Below are 25,170 nucleotides of genomic sequence, written 5' to 3'. Positions count from 1 at the left end.
AACTTGTCTGACATGGTTTTGTCTGATTATATGCAGCACAAACGACACTTGCAAAGCTTCAGATGACCAGCAGGGGGCGCCAAAGTATTTTTACGTGAAACAAACTTCGTGAGCGCTCACACTGGAGAGGCAGCAAGCTCATCACACCGGGGAGATAGTTGACATCACAGCTTATTCTTCAATTTGGTTGGATAGGATTTTGGCTATTTTTCAGTCTAATCCTCAGGCGATTTAATGAAGGGAGTGACTGTGGCAACTGCACTTAAACTTTAAGGACTCAAAGATAAAATGACCAAGATTTTTTTTAATTGTCTATCTATCTATCTATCTATCTATCTATCTATCTATCTATCTATCTATCTATCTATCTATAAAATGGTGGTTAAGACATTATTAGAAAGCCTGATTAGTCACCTTTAGAAGAGGATTGTGTTAAGGACTGTGTTTAATGTGAAACGAGCACCACACAGCTAAACGTGTGAGTATCCCCCTTCATACAGCAAACAACCCTTTAATATTCTCCTCTTGGTTTTCACTGAGATTCATGTGCTGGCAATTAACTGTCAGTCACAGATGTATGAATGGCACTTGTGATTGGCACCTAATTGACATAATGAAATGAGACTGGAGCAAATGGCTGTCCCATATTTCCAGAATCTAATTCCCTTCCAGGATGAAGTTGCTCTCTTCCACAGAGCCAGGATCATTACAAAGGGGCCTCCAGAATTTGAGAGGACTGAATGACCTGCTGTGAGTTCTAACCTCCAACCCTACTGAACACATGTCGGATCAGCCTGGGTGGGTCGTATGTGTTGCAGTGTCCAACATAAACACACTGACCTTTAACAACTCCTGGTTGAGGAGCAGGATGCCACCCTGACCCCACAGCCTAATATGACCAGGCTAGATACCACCATAAGAAGGAGACAGTATCTCCTTGTCCACAAGCTACTGAGGTCCTTGGCATTGGAAAATGAATTAAATATTTAAACAATGACATTAAATGTGATGATCAAGACAAAACTGTAAAACTAATACTCACCTTAATGATACTTACCTGCCGTATTTTTGTCGTGACTGGTTTCACTGATTTGTTGTTTCCCAGCTCCGTCTGTGTTGTCCAACTCCTCCCTCTTCATATCGCCCTCCCTCCATCTTTTTTTTTTCTAAATCTGTTATCGCTTTGGCTGCAGTCTGTTTTGCTGAGGACCAAACGGAGTTGCTGTGAACATTTCGGCTGCCGCGCGCGCAGTTAGTCCCTGCCTCTGTCCGTCCCTCCTCGGCTGCAGCACCTTTTCATCTCGCCGCGATTTTTCTGCTTTTTTCATCATTATTATTTATAGTCAGCGCATTTCCCCCCCCTTTATTTTCTCACTTCAAGGCAGTGCTGGCCGTCCTACAAATTCAGGAGACGTCTTTGCGGAAAATAACCAGCAAACAATACATTTCAGTCGACGTTAATTTGGAGGAAGACATTTAATCCGTTTTGGCGCTGAGGACAGGTGAGCTAAGCTTGTCTGGTGCAGTTGACTTTGCACTTCTGTTCATGCAGTCTGGCGCATTTGAACAGGTTGGCTTCGTGAGTTTTTCGTGTAATTCAAGTGGCACTTATTTAATTCTACTCCCGCCTGTTGCGTGGACGTGGAAACTGGCTTAGTAAACATGGGCGTAAATGCACTATTATTGTGTAAAACAGTAATAACATAGTTATTCATCGTGTCTTGTGGACGCTTGACATCTTTACATGCCCTCTCCTGTCTAGATATAAATGATGCCGAGACTATCTGTCATGTTTTTGTTTAGCTTACATTAGTTTTAAATTGTATTTGAGATTTTATCGCGCATATTTGCAAAGCTAGAGTTTGTTTTCTGGCTGGACTGTTGCTCGAGTTTTCTGATGCATTTTCTTCAAGGAGGATATTGACCTTTAGTCCATTACAGCTAAATGGAGAATGGCAGGTTGCTCTTTGGTTACCTGGCTGTATGTCTGCAGGACATTTGCTGACAGGCTCCATGCATGCAGTCAGTGCATTAGACATGAAGTCTTGTCCTTGTTTCTCCCATAAGGGGTCAGACAATGAAGCCACCATGTCAAACTGTGCTGTTATGACTTGCCATATACTGTATGCAGTCCTGGCTCCTCTCAGAATTTTGCCAGTCAAGACAAGTTCACGCTCCCTCCAGGCTGTGGACTCTGTACCAGTTTGGCTAGTTTTTCTTTACCTAATATAAACAGACAAACTGACAGGCACACACACACACACACACACACACACACACACACACACACACACACACACACACACACACACACACACACAAGGAGATAAAGCCACATTTCCCCCACAACCTGTTTTTATTTCTATTTTCACCCAGAGACTGCCCAGCATCCTATGCAAATACCATTCACCAACAGCAGAAATAACAAATGAAAACACAGCTCTTAACATAAATGAAAAACTTGTGATATATATATATATATATATATATATATATATATATATATATATATATATAGATAGATAGATAGATAGATAGATAGATAGATATAAATAGATAGACAGATATATATATATATATATATATATATATATATATATATATATATATATATATATATATATATATATATATACATATATATATATATATATATATAGAGAGAGAGAGAGAGAGAGAGAGAGAGAGAGAGAGAGAGAGAGAGAGTCTTTAACTTTCATATTGAAACAGTTAACTTTCATCATCTCAAAACAGGGATGTGGAAACTTCCAGTTCAGTCAAAACTTATATTTTTCCTTCTTTTTTTCAGAGTCAAATTTTTAGTTTTTTACTGCAAACAAGCATCTTACTTCTTTTACCTGTTTTACGGGCCGTATTATACTGTATAATGAAATCATCTTGTTGTATGGTTGCTTGAACGGTGGCTGTGGTGCTTTAATGAGCTGAACGGATTACTGATACTTAACCTAATTACTTTGCTCCCTCCCTCCAGGCTACTGGCTTGCACTCATTGTGATTTATAGATTGTTCACCTTATGCTATTAAATCAATCACCTGGTCATTAATGTTGTCCTGTTTTGCACTCATCCTTGCTCTTCAAAGAGTTGTGTGGTTAGTGAACTGAAACAGATCGTTTAGATGTAGATAAACGGTTACGTTTTCACAACTTTAGTATTTGTTACACAACCACCTATCCCTCTTTAAAAAAAGTGGGAGAAAAAGGAATTTACCAAGCTTTTGGGCATGCGGTAACTTCAGACTTAACAAAAACCTCCCACTGGACACTCAGATTCTCATGGGAAACCAAAACTGACACAGATCTGTGTCTGTGTGTGTTTTCTTGTGAATACAGAAAAAGCCGCACATTTCCTCTGTTTGTGACAGAATGACCTTGGTATGATCCCTTATTTACACTTTATACCTGCTTTATAAGCCTAAGACACATTTTAATGTTTACTCAGTTGTCTAGACTGAGGACAAAAATTTAATACAACTTAAATCTCAACATGAAGTATGTCTTCCTTTCAGTTAGTCAACTTGATCTTATTCTGTTCAGGACTTTCACACACTACGTTTATTGTACGGTTTTACTCAAAACTGTTCACAATATTGTAACAATTTTTCATCTGCAGACACATATTAATGTTGTAGCTTTTTTAGACCAGCATCTCTCTGTAACTGTAAACTAGTTACAGCGTTAACCTTCCTCTGTATAATATCCAACAGCAGTGGTAAAAATGTATTCCTCTCTAGTTTTATAAGCCTTATGAAATTTTAGGTCAACATGGTGTACTAACACTTATAACTACAATTTTCTACTTAATTTAACAGACAAGCAGGGCACTTAAAAATGCCTGTGTTTATGCAAAAGATAAGAATTGAGTTCTAATTCTCTTTGCCCTTTGCTTAATTCATGGCTGACAGCTTTACTACAGTTAGGCTCCCTTCAGAGTGAGGCGACAATGTGCAGGGCTGTGTGTTGAGGTGGGACTCAGCCTATACACGAGCTATAATGCAGACGTCAGAGCCCAGCTGAAGGTTACGCTGTCGGAAGCCCTTTGGTGCACTGTGTTTGATGAGGGACGCAGTGCGCTTTATTCAGCCGCAGCTGCCCTCGTCTGTCCTCCTTGTGGTTCCCCCAGCCACGTCTCACCTACATGTTGACCTCCACCTACTGGCTGCTTGAGCCCTGGCTTCTCTGCAGACACCTGGAGGACAGGCAGCAGCAGCGCAGTGAGTCTTCTAACCAGGCGACTCCATATATATGAACATGTTTGAGCTGCATTGCAAGGAATCAATGAGCTCTGTAGGTGTTTCCATTTAAAAGCTTCAGGATGTGTGGAAGTTATTTTGCTGACTGATAGAGCTGATTGAAAATTGATTTGACACTGAAAAATGTTAAAATCTTAAAAATTGACAGTTAAATTCATTCATTCATTTTCCAATCCACTTTGTCCGATTAAGGGTCGCGGGGAAGCTGGAGCCTATCCCAGCAATCATTGAGCGAGAGGCGGGTGTACACCCTGGACAGGTCGCTGGTCCATCACAATGCGGTTAAATGTATTTATTTATTGATAATACAATAAAACAAGATATAGGTTTAAATGACGAATTCTTCTTTATTTACTGCCACAGAAGAGTAGCTTATACTCACTTTTATATTCTCGTAAATACGTTTGTCTTTGTTAAAAAAGAAAAACAAACTTTGAATCATTCAGTTTTGGACAATGGTGAAAAAGGGTGCACCGTAGCTAACTTGATTATAAAAAAAATAAACAAATGCTAAATACAGATTATTCATGTAGCTACTTCTTTGTTTAGTTTTTTTGTTTGTTTTAGCTCTAAAACTGGGACACTCAAGCTGCATTTTGGGATAAATTTTTAAAAACAAAGTAATTTACTTTGGTTACTGGTGGTTAATGAATGTGCAGATCTGTCCCATGGTGAACATTGTGTGCAGTACAGATGGTTCAATCAAAACTTATGTCAGAGGACCAAATGTTAATGTACTGTCGTCCATACTGAGTGGATCACTGGAACATTTAGAATCTAATTAATGTTTTTCTTAAAAAAAAATTATGATTTTTGACGAACTTCTTGATGATTATTGAAAAAAAAAACTTTTTTTTTGGTGCGCACAAAGTTAACAGAAAAAGTTATGAACAGCTATTTAGCAAATGCTAACACAGAAATTTAACATTTTTAACATGCCATAATATGCTTAATATGGTCTTATGAATATTTTTATTGTCATTTTTAAGTTTTCATTGAGCTCAAAGCAGTCCTGTGGAGGCTGAAACTGCCAGTATGGCTACAGACTCTTTCACGACACAGTCGAGTACTTCCATTTGTCTTTAATGTGAGTGTGAACTTATCTTCTGCTCTTTACAAAGTTCTTGCATTTCTACACCTGGTGATGTAGTGAAAACACTTAGTTATGAGTTACTAATAGAAAAAGATTTATTATTTTCTTATAGCTTTCAGACTTTGTTCTCTGCTAATGAACATGTTGTAGCAAACACAACCCCCAAACGGGCATGTCACATTTAACCTACTTTCACATTATTCCATAGCATGGTTTCACTATTTTTATCTGTCCCCATTGTCTTCTAGTATCCATAAAGGCTCCTTTAGAGGCCAAAGGCAAATCTAATAAGGAAATGCCTGGTTAAACAGTTAGTGAAATATTTGGGAGGGTAAAACTCTGGGAAAAGCTGCTGTAAGACCAGGCAGTCATAGCTGCTTTTATCAGCAAGTGAAAGGTCATTCCTGTTTATATTCAAAGGTACCGGTTGCAGTGTAAACTAGGATAGCTTTGGAGAAGAGCCAGTATTGCTGTATCTTTCCAAGAGCGGTTATAATAGCAGCTGTGAACCATTTGGGATCTGGTGTGGCAAAAATAAGGAAAGCGAGACCAAGGAACGTTGCTGGGGAGCATTTTGATGATGTGGGTTACATATTGCATCGTCAGGCTGTGCGTAAGCAAAGGCTCTTGACACTGACGTGGATCTGAATGCAGGGCAGGCAAAGCTGCAGGAGCAGTGCTTGTCTAGTCCCCCATGAGAAAAGTTTGTATTGATCTGTAGATAGGCGAGGACGAGGAGGGAGTATAGACAAGCATGATAGTTAAGCAAGCAAAGCAGTTGTTGTACCTCCTCATTCCTTATTCCTGGCTTGTTTTATTTGACTGTATTGTGTGTTTGTTCCTCTTTTTGAAGGTGGGTGAATTGGTTTGATTCCCACCTCACATTTATCCCTCCTTCTCTGCTGCAGTGTTCTCCTTCTGGACTGTGTATCTGCATGTCGTCATGCACACACTCACTCATGTACACACACATACACACACACTCATTCCCCCACAGCCCCCCCCCCCCCCCCCCCAAACCCCCGTTGCTTCCTCCGTCTGTGTCTGCCACCATCAGACATAGGGACTGATAATATCTGCTCCAACGCCCTCTCCTCCTATTTTGTTGCACTGCTCCTCTCCTCCATGTTGCCTATTAAATAATTTTATGCATCTTTGTTCTGTATAAATTTTTCACACATTCTTAAACCGACGTGCAATTTTATTTGTCTGTGTCTGTGTGTGTCACCTCATTGATTATTATTTGTATTCACGTAGTGTCTGGACACGTCACTCTGCTCCCTGAGTGTGAGCTGAGCAGCAGGCTGCATGCATCATCCTTGCATCATACTGCAGTGTGCTTGCAGAAGACACAACTTAAACTTCGCTGTCTGTGAGAGGACAAAAAGCTGTTTGGAGTCAGCTCAGAGCTGTTACACAATTTTAATGTTAACATGTGGCTCAGCCATGATTGTATTCATACCAGTGGAGGAAAAAAAAGCAAAAGGAACAAGGGCAAGATCTGTGAAGGGAGGAGCTGCAGTTGAACATGTTCTGTCATTGGTCTGCGTTGTGCCCTGCCTGCCTGTAAACCTCTGTCTCATTGGTTGTTGCTTTACATTGAGCACAGCAGCTGCAGTTGTGAAGAACTGCCCCTTCTCTTTCTGTCCCCATCTCTCCTTTTCTTGCCTCTTCCTTCCGCATTAATAACTGTCTGGGAATCATCTGTGTAGACCACATGTACCAGCCTGTGCCACTTCAAGGACACTTTTCACCGTATATTGCAGCATAAATCATTTCAAGTTGGTCAATTACTTTCTGCTCTGCAGAGTTTAGGTGACGTATCTGTCCTGCCCGCAGTCCCCCTCCATCCTCTCCCTCTCTCTCTCGTCTGTATCACTTAATCAAGACATAGCTTGCCCTTTCCTGTTCATTGCTGGCTGCCTCCCTCCTTCCTGTATGCTATGCTCTCCTATTTGTTTGCCCTCTCCTTCTTCTCTTTGGCTCTTTTTCTTGCACTCCCCTGCCGAATGACTCCCATCGCCCTCCGGTACAAGAAGCTCTGCATGAGGTTTTAGCTTTACAGTGACATTTTCTAGTCAACAGGCTGCAGTTTTCTTAATGCATTTCTGTTTTTATGATCCACAGCAAGGCAACTAGCAAGGACATGCAGCAGTGAGGTCATTGAGGAGGATGACAACAGAGGAATAAAGAACAGTGAAGGGGGATGAGAAAGAGACCGAAGTAAGAGGAGGAAGTGGAACTCCAAAGTGCCTACTGCAAGGTTTCGTCCAACGAGGCTGCTGGTGTCCAGCAGGACAGAACTCTGTGTGCGTTTGGCCTTGAATGGAGGCTATATTTTATCCCGACAGCCACAGTCAGCCATCCCACGTTGTTGAGCTGCAGTCCTGACATACCCTGAGCTGAGCTGCAGCCTTGTCTCATCATAACAAGAACATCACGGTGTAAGGTTCTGCTTTCTTTTTCTATCTCTTTTGTTTCTGCCCAAATACAACTACAGTAAAACTACAGTGACTCCCCCTTCATTGACCATGTTGACGTGAATGTAACACAGACTTAAAGGGGGTGTCAGCTTATACACGTAAATGCACAGACATATCAAAGCAGACCATAGTAATGCTCTCAGAGTCTTTTCATTTTCGTTCTTTCTTCGTTTGAGACAGAGCTGGCCTCTGCTCACATTTAACCTTTGCTATCTCACCCAGTGAAACTTCAGCTGCCACTTTTCCCAGGGAAAACTAACAAACAACCCCCAAAATATACCAAGCAAGAGGACTATTTGCACTGAGGAAAAAATATTTTTACTTCTATTTTTCTCTGTGTTTTTCTGGGGATTTTTTTTTTCTTGAATCAGCATTAGTCATCCTTACTCCGATCAGACCTTTTTCCATTCAGTTGGCCCCAGCGCTCCTCAGTGCTTGTGAGCGTCTCAGATGGCTGTCAGCATGACCATGGGACGAGACACCAAATGGCTGACCTTGGAAGTGTGTCGAGAGTTTCAGAGAGGCACCTGCTCACGGTCTGATGCCGAGTGTAAATTTGCACATCCATCCCGGAGCTGCCATGTGGAGAACGGTCGAGTCATCGCCTGCTTTGATTCACTCAAGGTAACAGTCACAGCAGAAATTACACACATCAGTCACTGATGTAATACAGCTTGATTGTTTTCACATGCTCATTGTGGCTCATGCCAGGTCAAATTTTGCCTTAAGGTGCTGTGTTATTTTATAGTTAAGGCTGTGCCTGCTTATAAACACTGACATGCAAACATTCTCAAGGTTTCCATCGTTCTAAATTAAGCTGACGAAATTCCCTTTGTGGAAAACAGAAAGCATGCTGTCTGACAAGATGAAAGACATTTATAACGTGTTATGGGAAGTTCCAGATAATGTTGGTTTCACTTGATTACCTTGCTGATCCCTTACAAGCCATACTAGTTGGTCCATCAATCTGCTTATTTAACAGTCATCAGATTTTTAATATTGTCTGATTTTGTGCTTTGGAGATGGAAATGTGTAAGGCTATAAGTAATTATAATTCTCTAATATTGAATTATAATCAGCAAGCTTGTTCTTATAAGAAAAAAAAGAGAAAAAAAAATATATATATTTTTTAATTAATTTATTTATTTATTTTTTTAAATATCAGCTGAAAAAGTAATTTTGGCATGTGAGCATTGAGCTCCAAACCCAGAGTTAGTGATATAGCCACAAGTCAGATAATATAATAGCATTATTCTGAATATTCCAGGACACACACTTTAAAGTGAATGGTTTTTGATACTGATAAATATAAAATAATGTATTTACGTTACATCAGTTCATGGCAGCTGTGAAGTTCTTTTTGCCTCAAGACTTTTGCAGTGTGAAAATAACTTGTCCAAAGTGAGCTTGCTTAGCTACTCTGTAGCTGTGTTTCTCAGTTACACAACAAACATCAGTTGCATGTTCTGTAGCCAAACCTCCTTGTTGCTGACTTTAACTACAGTTTAATATTGCTCCATTAATTTGGAAGTGGATCAGCGATTAGAGTTTTTCTGTCACCTCAACGTAAGTAATGATGTTGCTGAACCATATTTCACAACTGGCAAACTGGGATGTGATTCTTTTATAAATAATGCAGTGTCACATGTATGCTGGATATCAGGATATTTATCGGTCAGTTCCTCATAAAGCATTTATGCCTCCACCGCTCCTGATGTGGACTCGCTGGTCTTGTAGTCTCAACATCACTCATCTGCTCTCTCTTCTCCGCCATGAGCTACCTCACTAGTACTGCACACACATCGAAAAATTGTCTGAGAAGTGATATTTTTTAAGGCACTTCAGCTATCAATAGCTACTTATACTAAAATCAAAACAGACCGGTGCTGTAATGAAGTGTGTCTGCATATGTGTTTGTGAGATCTTTTGTTCCAAAGCTTTGCTGCAATGAATAAGTGAGACCCAGTCAAGGGGCTTTCTGTCTGAGTGCAGCTACTATCTCCTTGTTTATTGAGTTAGAATTTATTATTCAGCCATTTATCTGCGTTATATCCTACAGAGCAGGGAGGAGATGGTGTGGAGAGACAGCGGGATCGGGCCTAGCAACAGCACAGGAGTGCATACCCATTGGATAGTTTGATCTTTATGAGTGACATGGCTGTTTTTAGCACAGAGCAACAGCCTTTATTCATACAGGTTACACTGAGGAAAGCAGGAGGGAAGCTGCTTTTTACCAGTGGTAGTGGGGAACCATTAAAAGCCACATTTGACAGCTTGAAGCCCCAGGGTCCTGTTGTTAGTTTAAAAGAGAAGCGAGGTTAGGATCAGTTGAAGGTCAGAGCAGTTTTCTTCATCAGGGTGATGCAGCAGGACTCTAGTGTCAACATGGAACATAAACAATTGTTTTCAACTCCACCATAGCCTCATTGTCATTGGATAATACATTCAGCTGACATTGTTTTTGGTCAACAGGACTAGAAGCACAGAGAAGCACCACTTCTTCCTGCTCTCAGCCCACCCCTCCCTCCTTTGTTAATTTTATGGATTTATCTGCTAATGGCTTTCCTCCTAACAGCCATTCCCATATCTAGCATCTCAGGCTGGTCCATGTTGACTGCTGTCATTCCGTGTTGCACATCCATTAGCTCTGTCTGCATAGTTTGGGTGTGCTGCAGGGGAGTTGGGGGAGCCCACCGCTTCTTTTTACCCCTGCTAACTGAAGTGCTGCTGTCACCTCAAATGATGAGCATGGACTTAATATCTGCCCATCCTCTTGCTTTTAAACATGCAGTGGCAATGTCACCTTTGAATGACATCACTGAATTTTGATTATAGATTAATCCACGTTTTTTATTTAAATGATTGTAACCTCCCCCAGCAGGGACTCTGTACTTCATACCTTGTAACACCCAACAAGAAGAATTCTGTCTCAGTCCAACCAGATCAGATTATTCTTTAGTGCTGATGAGGTCTTCATTCAACAAAAGAGAGAATTAGAGAATTTCTTTTAGGCATAAAAGACATGAAGAGTATTAGATTCAAAATACCTCGTCCAGATATTCAGATGTAATAAGTTTATATTGATTGCTGGGATAGGCTCCAGCTGCCCCGCGACCCTTAATTGGACTAAGCAGTTAAGAAAATGGATGGATGGATGGATGGATGGATAAGTTTATATTGTACATAAATTAAATAATTTAAGAAAGGCCAAAATGTGCAATCCAAAATTCATCTTTATCCGATCCTATGGAAGTTGTAATAAAATACCATTGCCACATTATTGATTCAGATCCAATATTTGAGACATTTTTCTCATCACCAAATTGTACGTAAGAGAGCTCCTTGGTGCTTGCTCCATCTGGTTTCTTCTTGTTTTCCACGTGGACAACGTTAGCAGTGTAACTTCACTCATAAAGCATGAATCTTAAATCATCCAAATGAATGAAGGTAATGTAACATGGAAGGGGTTAAGGGGTTATGTCTTGTTTCCACATTTCCACTGTTACCTAGATGCTTACATGTCCTAATGACTTGAAATATGTTTGTAAAGCCACTTGGACAGTGGAGACATGCATTGCAAAGACTTATAGTTTTGTAAAAAATGTCAGGTCTTGGGGCTGTACATTTTGTGAATATTTATTCCCTTAAATATGTTGGAAGTTAGGTTCTTAAACATTCATGCCGAGGGATGATCTGCATTGTCGGTTCCTTCATTGTAAATGATTTTGTATACATACTCTGGGTAATTTAGCCTTTAATGGGTTTAATGAGGATTTCAGTGTTATGCTTTTTCCATGAGCCATCATTGTGATGTCCTCTCCTTATTTTACTATTAATCTGTAAAATTGTTTTTGCTTTTTGTATAAATGAGACTTTTTCTTGTTTTGGTTTGTTGAATGAATTATTTATGTTGTAGTTTAGATAATAGAGTGCTCCTCTCATCGGCAGTATCCAATGAGTTTTATAGATCTGCTCCCTTAGTGGAAAAACTAATTATTAGCTGGCTACTTTCTACAACATATATTTTTAGGTCATACATGTTGTCATGTACATGTCTGCTTTCTACGGTTTTTTACACAGATCCTGGACAGCAGTCTCTTCACTGTTTCAGAGGTTATTTTGATGTTTTTATTTTTTCCTGAACACAAAAATCAATGTTCTGAAAAAGGGCCTGATATATGAAAGATCACACCAGATAATAAAATTATACACAGATGCTCTGTGATATCAGGAATGATTCATTTGTTGAGTACTTACTGGTTTAGCACATTTTTCAGTTTATTACAATGAACTAAAAACATTGAACCGTTAATGATATGATAAAACTGAGTTCTAACTCTGAATTAGAATATTTTGTTTGTCTGATATTAAATGTGGGATTTAATACAACTCTGCAGATCTGTACAGATGTCCCAGTTCGGCTTTATGTGTGATCAGGGACTTTTTCTGTTTCGTAGTGTGTTGCTATGGCTACTAAAAGGAGATTCCTGACTTCACCTCAGCACTGCTTTTCATTGTCCTCATTTTCTACCCAACATTTTGCAACCTTTAGTAAGGTTTCTTATATGTATCCATGGTCAGGCTATTGAAGGAAAGATTAAGTAAATTTTTAATTTTATTAATGTATCTTTAAAGGCTCACAATACATAAACTAGACTCGTTAATAGGTGCTTTTCTGTCCCTCTGAGTGGGAGCAGGAGTCCTCAGCTCATGGGACTTACTCATTACAAACTCATCCCTAAACACACAGCCTGCTGACGCAAAGCTTGCTCACATCTCCAGTGTAGATGAGGGTGTTTGTGATTGCCTTTGTACCCTCCTGATCATTTCTCAGGTAACTGCCTGCTCTTCTGTTCACTTTTAGCACACTGTAAGAGGTTGTGTGAATGGATGCTAGCAAAAGAGACACTGCTGTGCGTCCTCTTGTCAAACTTCTACTGCTTCAACTGCTGAACTCTTTTTAATGTCTTTTTCTCAACACATAATCTGTCGCTGTCAGACTCAACATGTCCTCACTTTGTCATCAGAATTTTTTATTTTCCTTGGCTTTAGTTCCCTGCCAGTGACTGTATGAGGAATGCTGAGGGTCAGCTAATGCTAGCTGTTTGATGTGGGTGTGGTTTGATGACAGGGTGTGTGTCTGTCACTGTGTGGGGGTAGTTAAGCAGGTTAACAGCTCATCTGCAGGAGCAGACAGCTGCTGTCAGCCCAGGGGTTTAATGAAAGTGCAGTTTGTTGCAGTGTTTTCTGTAGCAGTTAGAAAGAAAGGAAGGACACCTCTTTTTACAACACTGGGGCAAGATGAACAGCTTTTGGACAAGTGGTTGAATTATTTTACTTATAGTTTGTCAGTAGACCAAAACTGAGAAGTATCAAAGAACATAATCAATTTCTTCTCATCAAAATGCTTTGTGGTAGTATAAAGTCAAAACACAAAACTTTCGACTTGAAATGACGGGTTTATTAGTCGTTTACCTCTAGCTGCTCCACAGCTAGAATTGCTGCTCTTGCTTTAAGTTTAGCCAAGCTTGATAAAGCATTTAGTCAACATTTAATATTTGGATGTAATCATTGTGTCAAAGGGACTGGTTTTAATACCAATATATGCACATATTTTTTCACCAATTGCAGGGAACATCAAGTCTTTTTCTGTAATTCATTCAATATGTAAATATTCAGTCTACTCAGCATAAAATCTACCACGGTTTACATGCCGAGCACTGTGTAAAAATCTTGAGCCACCTCTTCAAGTCCTTATGTTTTGCTCTCAAGGAGTCGGACATTCTTGCAAAGTGGTCTTCGTCAATTCCTGTGTAGGCTCATTTTTTAAAATAATTCACTTGCCTATGAATTATTCAAGCAAATAACCAAATAGATAAAGCAGTGTTGCATGTATGCACAACAAAATAACAGAGGACCCGTTTCGGAATCTTTAAGGACATAGTAGCTTCCTGTCAAAAAGACATATAATGTGTTCCCATCTATGAAACATTGGAAAGATAGCATAGTTTGACAGACAAAATAATTTTGAACCCGAATGATGAAATTCAATAATCTTGCAAATTTGACTGCCTCAGCATGGTGTGAAGCTTTTCCTCAAAAGAATAAGGAGAATGGAGAAGTGGAAGACAACAGAAGGAGTTTCAGACCTTTAAAAACAACGATCTCAAACAAACAAACAGTATCTGAAAATGTCATAAAAGAGCAAAAATAATTTAGCAAAGACCTGAGACAGTTTGTCCTTCCGTTCAGAAATGAGAGAGAAAATTACAATGGGAAGGTGGCAGTGAAGTAGCAATTCTTCAGGGAGAGAAAGAGGAATAAAATGCTGAAATGAGCAAAATTACACAAGAACTGGACTGAAAATCGGTGGCAACAGGTCATATGCAGTGATAAATCCTCCACATGGCACAGACCTCAACATTATTAAAGCAGCGTGGGATCTGTTTGACAGGAAACTGAACAAATAGCTGCCAACATCCTAAGAAGAGCTTTGAAATGTTCTTAAAAATAAGAGATTTATTTCTGGAGACTACTTAGACAGATGACAAGAAAGCTTGTCTTCGAGAGTTCAGGCTGTGTTGAAGAACAAAGGTGGTCATTTCCAAATGTAGACTTTCCAGCTCAGGGCTCAGCAACTCCAGACCTCTAGGGCAAGGGTCCTGCAGATTTTAGATGTTTCTCCGTTGCAACACAGCTTATTTAGATTAAATTGTTTTCCAGCAGCTTGTTGTCAAGCTCTCAACCAGCTCTGGACCCATTCATTTGAGTCAGGTTTTTTGCAGAGGGGTAATATGTAAAATCTGCAAGACCCTTATCCAAGAGGTCTGAGTTAGTAATCTGTTTTAGCTTGTTGGAATTGTACATTTCCACAGGCAACGGATTTAATAAATCTTTTATATAAGTGGTTTAAAAAAAAACCCAAAAAACTGAGATCTTCTTTGGTGATTTCCTTTTAAACCCTTTTAGGCTCCTAATTATTTCAGTGTCAGCCTGCAACCACAGATTATGTTAAAGTTAAGAAAAACATGATAGAGCTAAATATAAGTTATGTTAAATTATCTTTTTTTAAAAGAGTTTTTAAAAAAATAATGACAATGTTTTGACATTTTTATTTAATCACTAATTTTAAAATTTCAGAAAATATAGAACCACTGCTGATATCTTTGGGTATTACTGGAGTTAATAACATGATCACAGGACAATAAATGAAGTTATTAGTTTTTATTTTGGCATTAATGGTCAGGGGAAGGGTTGGGTTGTGTGTGTGTGTGTGTGTGGGGGGGGGGGGGGGGGGGGGGGTAGTGTGTGTGTGTGTTTTTAAGTGTGAAACTTTTTATTTTTCTGTTGTTAAGCATTTTGATATGTTTTGCTATACAAATAAAGTTTGATTTGATTTGATGATTTAATATGCAGTTGTTGTCAGTGATGTGTGTTATTCAACAGGCTTTATAAGCTGCTTAATTAATTCCAAACCTAATGAACTACCAGTGTTTTTCTGCTTTTTATTGTAGTTTTATTTTAGATCTATTATAAAAACCAAATTCTTAACTCAAATATACACAAGATTTAACTGTCTGCTGTCAACGTTCATCTGAATGAATCTCTATAAATGAATGACGCAGCAGGATACTGTGCTCAGCCAACGTGTCCCATCCCCAATTTGTTTTTGAACAGTATTAATAATGCTCTTGTTTATTTGGTTATTGATTTTGACATTTCCTACAGGATTTTAAGTACACGTGGTATTTAAATGTGTCACCAAACCCACCCTCTGCTTAAACAGTGCCTTTTATTTCTTAAAAGAGAAGTACATGTTCTTTCCGAACTGATTGCGAATACATATAATTCAAAAAGTCTATTTATTTTTAACAAATTTATTAAAAAGCAAATGAATAAATAATTCATAATAAATTATTACAAAAGGTGGAGCAGATATTTTTATACACCTTTGCATCTCTTTTCCTTTGACGTTCTTGGTTGTCCACATCTCCCTTCATGCAACACCGTCCCTATCTCCATAAAATTCTTGTGCCATGCACAAATTGAGGAACATGATTTTGTTTTTGGTTTGTTTCAATGAACCACCGTAAACCTTTTGCAATTTCTTGAAGAGCAGCCACTTTTTAGGGTTATTTTTGAAGATCCCCACACACAATCACCAAACTACTGTGATGGTGAATGTGTGTTGTTTGTCCCCTGTGGGCTACTTTAGTAACCCATGAAAGGATCAGAGGGCTGCAGTAGTTTTTATTTTTGGATGAATCATAAAAAGATTCTTATAAAATCCCTAAAAATACCTCTTTGTATATAAAATGTCTTTGAGTACATTTAAATGTATTTATTTGAGAGAAAAAAACGCAGTTACTAATGATATGAACGCATTGTTGAAAATGTTTTTAAATGTGTCGCACTTTGAGAATAACATGTCAATAATACCTTTGCTGCAGTCAGTCACACACTTTCAAAGATGATTTTTTCTTTTTTTTTATATTCTTTTCTCATTTTATCTTCTCGGTGGGAATATTTAACATGTCACACATGAGTCTGACAGCTGGGCACCTGCTTTTATTCTCCAGCCTTATCTCTTGTCACAACTGTTGATTTTCTTTTCTGATCCACAATGGAAAAAACCAAAGCTGGGTCTAATATTCTACTGTCACTTCACATTTCTTCAAAATGATTAATTTACGTTTTAAAATACAATATTTTGTTGGATTTTTTTAATATAACAAAAGTAATTATTTTCAGAGTAGCATGTATATGTACCATATAAGTACATAACATATAGTTTTTAAAATATTGTTAAAATGCTAATTACAACATTATTATATGACTTCTCAGCTAAATTTTTGTTGCTTGCTGCAATAAGGGGAACATTTTATCTGTATTTCTGTAGAGTCCTGTGGTTATCTCCCTTAAGCCACTTTCTCAGGCACAATGTGTTTGTCTTCCGGTGAGTGTCTGCTCTCACATTTCTTCTTTTTCCTGTCGCTTTCAGGGGCGCTGCACACGAGAGAACTGTAAATACCTGCATCCCCCGCCGCATCTGAAAACTCAGCTGGAGATTAACGGGAGAAACAACCTGATCCAGCAGAAGGCTGCGGCGGCCATGTTGGCCCAGCAGATGCAGTTCATGCTGCCTGGAGCACAACTGCAACCCATTGTGAGCTGTCCACACTAAAACTAAGGCTTCTCACGCTTTGAACAAATGTTATTTAACTATTTTAGAAAACATGTGCTGTGTGCACCATGCATCGCGAATGATGTTACAAATCAGAAACAAAGAAGCAGTTTTTTTAATGAAAGAAAAGAAAGATGGATATCTTCCTCTATTAAATGTTGAGCCTGATTTCCCCCCAACATTTGTCCTTCAGTTATTATAAAAAAGGGAATAAAGTAGAGCTACACTAAACAACGCTTGATATGAAAAATCTATTAACCAAACTGAAGTCTTCTTTTAATGCCTAAATGAGGAGCATAGCTGTCCATAACTGCATTTACTTTTTTGCTGAAAGAAACTGCAACATGTTTATGTTGCCACTAGATCGTCTCTCCTCGTTTCTGTGGTGTCTTTTTCTCTCAGACGTTTCCAGTGACGCCCTCGCTGGCAACGAATCCCAGCATGGCATTTAGTCCGTATCTGAGCCACATGGGCCCAGCTATGGGCTTGATGCCTGAACTGCTGCCCAGCACTCCTCTGCTTGTCCCTGGAAGTCCCACCGGCCTGGCAACAATGGGAAATGGCACCACTGCTCAAAAACACACACGCGCAGACAAGCTGGAGGTATGCTGCCTGTGTGCAGTTGCTGCGTTTCTATATTTAGTGAAAGTATGATAAGAGGTAAATGTTGATTAGTACTCCCCGTGGCCTCACCAGGTTTGTCGAGAGTTCCAACGTGGTAACTGCACGCGGGGTGAGAGCGACTGTCGCTACGCCCATCCCCTGGAGGCTGGAATGGTGGACTGCAGCGAGAACTCTGTTATTGTTTGCATGGACTACATTAAAGGTCGCTGCAGTCGAGACAAGTGCAAGTACTTCCACCCACCGGCTCACCTGCAGGCCCGGATCAAGGCTTCACAACACCAAGCCAGTCCAAACACAGCATCTGCACCCTTGGTGAGTCATTCTCAACACTGTGATAGAGATAATCTGAGAGCTCTCTGTCCTTCAACCAGAACTAAAGTTCGGTCATACGGTAAACTATGTCAGGTGATTCTGCGATATGCAAGTACAAACATTTACTGTTTGTACTTGCATATTGATCCGATATTGAATCTAAGACAGAATCAAGGAACAGAATAAAAAGATTTCTAATCCATATTTAACTTTGATTACAGTTTAATGATTGTGTTTTTATTTAATCTCTGTCACCCTGCAGTGAAGCAAGCCACAAGGCTTACTTTAGATGTAATCAGCTGTAACATAATCAAGTTAGCAGTGTTAAAAACACAGTGTATCACAATAATACTAAAAGAGTGCAAAAGTACCTGCCGTTTACCTTTTGATGTTTATTATTGTGTGTGTGTGTGTGTGTGCTATGCAGATAATATTATACCCTGATTTTTAATGTGCATTTTGCTTGTTATCTTCTACTCATTTTTCACCATTGGAGAGAAAATCAGAACAATCCTATTTTGCTCTTGGCCTGACCTTTGGGCTGTCCTTCATTACCTCAGCTAACATCTGATCTTGCAGGGCCCTCTTGTGGATGTAAACAACAACAACAACAATGAAACAACATCCACATCAGTGGTGCTCAAAACTAAAGATCACTTGCAGAGACAACCTTATTTTTGCCCTGATTGCTTCTTTTTTCCTTTCCTTGTTTCGCTTCATGGCCAGGCTCTACCTCCAGGGGCCGTGCACCAATTACCAAAGAGGCCGATTATTGAGAAAAGCAATGGAGCAGCTGCCACAGTCTTCAACCCAAGCATGTTCCACTACCAGCAAGCCCTGGCGAACATGCAGCTCCAGCAACCAGCCTTTATCCCTACCGGTGAGTCTCTGAATACAGTAATGCTTGTGATTATCCCTCAGGTTTGTTGGTGCAATCGTGGAAACATCGGCACTTAAAGCCTGATTTAAAACGTGATCCCTGCTGCATCTGTTTGTGGAAGCTTACATTTTCTGTCTACTACTACTACTACTACTACTACTACTACTACTACAACTACATAATAATAATAATAATAATAATAACAATAATAATGATAATGATAATAATAATAATGACTAAGACTATACCTCTTGGACTAAGAGGTATGGACAATGAATGAATGGATAATCAAAATAATAATAATAATTACTTTATTAACACTAACTGAGAAATTGGGTTTAGCATTTTACCGATCTCTAGATTCACTACAATGGGAACAATGAGGGTGGGTGTGGTTAGGGGTCATGTTAACGGGCCCATAGCTCTATGTCACACTGATCTTCCTTCTGCTGTACCTTCTGTTGCTTTAATTGGACTAATTATAGCTTAACATGAGATGAAAGTTGTTTTGGATTTGGGCAAGTTTCGATGAAATGTTAAATAAACAAAAGACATAAAAATTCCCAAATGTGGGAGCTCTGTTGTACTCAGGCATGCACTGGCCATCTGGCATACTGAGCATTTTTCTGGTGGGTCAACGTGGTTTTTGGGCTGACAATTTATTTATTGGTTAGTCTGACTGGTTCATAAAAACCAGTGGATCAGCAGCCCAACTAACACTGGCCCAATCAACTCAAGTGTTTAAATGCAGCCCCTCTCACAGTGGTCCCTGTGCCTCAGTAATACTTCCATCCAGTAAGCACAAAACTTTTTTTTTCCTGACCACTGGCCCATGAGACACATTGACAGAGAGGAGGTGCAGAGAAACCACATTTTAAAAAAAAGACGCCAGCAAATCTCCAAAAATGATTGACAGTTTGAACGGAGCAGGACATTAATCGGCTGGAATATGATGATGGTAGAAGCCGTGTTAAGCTGCACTGCTTTCACATCACAGGTTCAGATCTGAGCAAAGAGACCCATTAAACCCAATAAGTCTGAGCCATACAAGCCAGTTAGCGTTGAACACACTAGCTGTTCACAAAGTTATGATGAAAACACACATGTAAACAGGTATTTTATGACTTCATTAACTGGTAGCGTTCATAAATTAAAACAACAAATCTCACATTTACCTCTTTAATGTCTTTCTTAAATAAATAATCTTGTTAAAAGTGAACACACCCTGTTTTTAAACTCTCTTTATTGATAGGGAAACAAACCACATTTAAGATTTATGTAAAATTATATAAAATATTATTAAAATTTATGATAGTTTAATTTTGCAGACAACAAATCACCAAAATAAAAAATGTTTCCCTGAGCTGGGTAAAGTAGAGAAACATTGATTTTAATGTAAGGCCTGAAGAGTGTAAAATATGAAGTAATATGTCAGAAATTTGTCACCAAATTAGTCTGTCGTGTAACCCTAACCCCATTATATATTTTTCCACACATTTCCAAAGCAGTTTACGTCTTCTTTGTTGGATATGAGTATGCTAACTAAAACACCTTCATATTGTCAACTAGTGGAAATCTCTGCCAAGGCCTTTAAAAAGTTCCTGGATCCAAACAGTGATCCAGATCATCACCAAAATTAAATCAGTTCTTCCTTTTCACATTTCCAAAAACTCCTGAAAATGTCATGAAAATCAGTCCTTAACTTTTTGAGTTATCTTGAACATAAACAAACAGATAAACATAACCTCCTTGGCGGAGGTAATGACAGCTTTGTGATGTCATTTCTGCACCTGCTTTATGCTTTCTTTTTTCTTTTTTCTTCTGCTAACACACCATTAACTTGTGCCTTTCTTTACTAGTAAATGTATGCTGTGACTGTGTTGGCCACTGCGTTGCTTGTATTGCCTGCACTAACTTGGATCTGCAAGCTTACCTTGACCGGCTGTTGCCAGTTAAACCTTCTTCTTTGCCTCTTTAACTTTTTTTCTGTTTTGTTTTGCTCTTGCTGTTCTTCTTTTCTGATCATTGTAATTTATTTGTTTTTGCATGACTGTTTTCACATAGGGCATAAGATTATCTTCTGTATCTGTATCTACATCTTTACTGTATATGATGATTAAATAATATGATTTTCCTTGCTTCTCTGGTGATGAGTGATCTGTTTTTTAAACAGGAGCCATGAACAGTCACACCCACAATCATTTATTTGAACCCTTTCATGCATGAATTAATAAAAACAAAACAAAACAAAACAAAAAAAAAGCAATACAACATTTTTTAAAATACAATATTTTATCCCTATAAACATATACAAGGATACTTCTTTGTTTCTTAGTGATATTTAGAATTAATCCTTATTTATGATTTATTTAATTGTAATCTAAAAAAATATTTATAAAATAATATATAATCATAATTATATTATTTAAATCTTCTATAAAATGTAGCTGTTTCATTTTCTTTTTCCATTTATCGCAAAGGCAAACTTACGTAATTACATTATGTTCTGTTATATCATATATTTATTTATGTCCAGTGAGTGAAAATGTATTGGATGACTCACTAACATCCACTAAATTGGTTTATTTACAAAAATACCATCCTCATTCCTGAATATGCAAGAAAAAACTCATAAATAGGTGTCCACTCCATGGCCACTATGCATGAAAGGGTTAAAGTTGTGTCAAGATTACTGGCTTACTATTGACTAACTACTAGCTATGAGTTAGCACAATTTAATTAATAAATCTACAACTGAACCCCAAATCAAGTGTTACAGATGATTTCATGTAACATGATTTCATGAAATTTCATTTCATGTAATTTAAGCCATGCTTGAGCAAACGGTTTAGTAGATCATTCAGCTCTGTGTGAGCACACCTGCAGTTTGTACATGTTTGTATGTGTTGTGCATGTGTTTTGAGAAGTGAGGCCCCAGCAGTCAACGCTTCTTTCCATCTCTTTTCTGTCAGCAGAGGGCTGCTCGGAAAGCAGCTAAAGGCAAAACTTTAGCCGTTTTCTTGTCAGTGCCCTGACGCAGTGGTCTGGTCGGGGAAATCCCTACAGACTCTTAAATTTTCCAGGAAAGAAGCTAAACAGGTCTGACCTGATCTAAATGTAGTGTTGGTGTAGTGCAGAACTCTACAGAGGTCTTTTTAGATGCATGATGTCAACACTTGTAAACCTGATACTGGATGTTTCTGTTGCCAGGTCATGTGTAAACCTGAACATTTTGAACCATGGTGTTCTTTCAGAACATCCTGCGTTGGGTTTTGTACTATGATTAGAAGCTCAGCGGCAGAATGACACATTAAGTTGAATTGATGCTGACCTAAGCTATGAACTTTTAAGTAACACGTTTTTAAAAGATGTACAATTGACATGTATTTCTGTATGTGTGTTCTCCATCTAAACAACATTTACTATCTCTGTTGAGATTCTTGTAAAAGTATGCTGTATAAATAAACAAAATGTTTTTTTGTATCTCAGAGTTTTTTAAATCACAGTGAAATAAGGTCTCAACGTCCTTTGTGCCACTGAACGGGGAAGAGAGTATCTTAAACGGGAAATGTAGACCTTGATGATGGCCACCAGTCAATCAATCAATAGAAATGGTCAATTCAGTTTATGATTTAGCTGGTCACAGTTTAAAGCGGTATTTCATAACATAATCAATTGTTTCTCATCATACCTTCGTACTTCAATAACATGGGAGTGATTACAAGAGATTTCGAACATAAAGAATTATAGAAAAAAAAATGTAACAGCAAAAGTCCAGATAGAATAAATTATGGATCCGGAAGTACTTATTCCCTCATTTGCCGTGGTCAAACCTAAATCACCTGACGCATTCCTACTAAGTGTACTTTTCAGACATTTAATGCAGGTTTTGTATCAGCTGTGTGTGTTTTGTGCATAGTTTGAAGTGGGGAACAATTCTGTAATAATTTTTTCAGATGTCTTGAGTATCCGGTTGCCCCACAAGCAGGTGGAAGCATGTTTGAGTTAAATCTTAAAATGCCACAACAAGATTTACTTAACTATATCTTGCCTATGACTCAACAACAGCCTGTGGTAGTGTGACGGAAAGCTGTTTAGTACTTCAGTCACATGATTGTGTGTGTGTGTGTGTAAATCATCATTTGCTCCTTCCATACACATGCACTGTTCATTGAATACAATTATCAGATGTTCCAGTCTGATTAGATTGTATGACTGTGTATTGCCTTGTTTGTTTAACTACCATTTGGTGGTCAAACAATGCCTTTCTTTTAATTTCGTAACTAGTTACTGATTAATTATGCAATTTTCTTTTCTCTTAATTTGTTTGCATGTGTCCTGATATGTGTTCAAATTCATCCTGGCAATATCACTTGACTTGTGCCATGACTTTTAATTCTATACATTTTGCCATGGTAACCATATCATTCCTGTCCCCCCTCCTCCTCCCCACCCACATCCTCGTCTTGTCTTCCGTCCAACTTGCCTGAATTAAAGTTCCCATGATGCACGGTGCCACCACCTCCACTGTTTCGTCGGCCTCGACCCCAGTCACCAATGTTCCTTTCGCTGAATCTGCCGCCTCGAATCAGGTTTGCTCTTTCATTTCAGTTCTCTTTTGTTTTATGACTTGTTCACTGTTTTATTTAGTTAAGTTCAAGAGCCACCTGCTTTCAATGTATAATGTCCACATTTCATCTGTCTTCACTTCTCATGCAAAAACGTTTTTGTTTTTTTTAAAGAAAAATCTTTAAATATAAAGCTTTGTTCTACTGTTTTCTAGTTGAATTTTATGTCTGTCTCTGTCCTGACTGTTACTCTGTGTAAGCGCACAATTTAGAATGAAGTCATGTTATACGACTTTAACTTTCAGCTTAAAAAGGAAAATCTATGATGTTTTGTTTTGGGTGATGGAATTTGTCAAGGAGCGGGTACAGTTATGGTCACTGTCTTTATTTGACGGACTCTCTATCTGTCTCTGTACACACAAACACATCCGTGCATAATTTAGAAATTTATATTATCCTAAAGATTGACTACCCCACCTTTGTCCCTCTCTGTGTGTTTCAGTAGACCCCTCAGAGCTTCTAACTTCTGATCCTGTGGAGCTCCAGTGCGTCCCCGTGGAAACCCATTTCTGTCCTGTTCCCAAACTGCTGGTGGCAGCTCCGGTGGCACTAAATTCAGTAAGCCTTTCCAGAAACCCCAGTTAAAGTTCCTAAAACCTGCAGCACTGCAGCAAATATGTGCCTCGCCTACAGTGCACACTGACTGACTGGCAATGTGAAACTTGTTAAACAATTAAGAAAGTAAGAAAGCGGCAATGGTTCATGCATTACAAGCATGGGCGTTGCACTGTTGCTTTACAGCAGCCATCCTAATGCATACTGACTTGATGAGCAATACAGCTCCCTTGTTCTGACAGCCATACATGCCCACACCTTAAACATGCAGCAGAGATGCATGCTGACACACATTCTAGATAAAGTACCCTTTATGGGTTGCAGCCATTACATGAGGCAGCCCAATTCATTTGACTGTTTCAAAGTCAGAAATGTTCAGAGAATTTAAGCAGCAAAAAGACCTGTTGCTTTTATGCTACATGACATGTTGTCAAAGTGAAAGTGTTTCATAAAATGTCATTTATGGTTTTAAGATGACTGCAAATGTAACATTGTGTTGTACCATGTACAGTATACCATTTGGTTTGTTCTCATGGTCTCATTTTGTCTGATGAAATGTCAGTAACGACTAGTTATTCATTTGTTTGTGCCTTTGATTTTTTTTCTGCGCAGCTGCAGAGGAGACTTGGTTTTCCAAAAGAATTAGAGCAACAGCAAACCTAAAATGATGCTGTTATTTGCAATTGAAGGCAATATCCCTTTCAAATTGGCAGTGTTAAGTCTAATGTACCTAATTACTTATCTCCAAATGAGGCATTACTCATGATTTAATTCATTCAATCATTCTGAAAAACATTTTGAGGAATATTAAATTAATGTATCTTAACTTTTACTGATGCTGAGTTGAGGAATTTTTTTGGGATGATGGTTCTTAATTTTTATTTTCAAAGAAATCACAATTAATGAAACAAACTGCCTTAAAGCAGGTGGAGTCATTGTTTTACACATAAAGGCCTGTCTCTGTTTCTCTCATTAGTAGTGCATCAAAATTCTCAAATAATAAGCAACAATGTTTCAGAAAGACCATTTAGCCATGATGTCTAAACAGTAATAAGTTCTGTTGTGTACGTTTGTGTGTTGAATAATTGTGGAAGGACAAAAAGAAATTATCTGCCCACCCTGGAACCTCAATAATTTGA

At 38.6% G+C, this 25,170-nt stretch overlaps 1 protein-coding gene across 2 annotated transcripts; it reads left to right on the top strand.

Annotated features, from left to right (window-relative positions):
- The first annotated feature begins 1,311 nt into the window (after positions 1–1,311).
- mbnl3 (muscleblind-like splicing regulator 3) lies at positions 1,312–24,056 on the top strand. Of its 2 annotated transcripts, none has more exons than XM_079249511.1 (8): positions 1,312–1,502; positions 7,493–8,472; positions 16,850–17,014; positions 17,435–17,635; positions 17,729–17,968; positions 18,695–18,848; positions 23,346–23,440; positions 23,919–24,056. In XM_079249511.1, the coding sequence occupies exons 2-8, from the start codon at positions 8,299–8,301 to the stop codon at positions 23,919–23,921; spliced, it is 1,032 nt and encodes a 343-aa protein (XP_079105637.1). In that variant the 5' UTR covers positions 1,312–1,502; positions 7,493–8,298; the 3' UTR covers positions 23,922–24,056. The 2 variants fall into 2 exon arrangements, with proteins under 2 accessions (XP_079105637.1, XP_079105636.1); XM_079249510.1 differs by having other exon boundaries at positions 23,922–23,993.
- Positions 24,057–25,170: the final 1,114 nt, after the last annotated feature.

Source organism: Telmatherina bonti, assembly GCF_933228915.1.
Source record: "Telmatherina bonti genome assembly, chromosome: 12".
NCBI classification, from domain to species: domain Eukaryota; kingdom Metazoa; phylum Chordata; class Actinopteri; order Atheriniformes; family Telmatherinidae; genus Telmatherina; species Telmatherina bonti.
The sequence above is the reverse complement of the archived record's forward strand: the minus strand, read 5'-3'. Positions and strand labels throughout refer to the sequence as shown.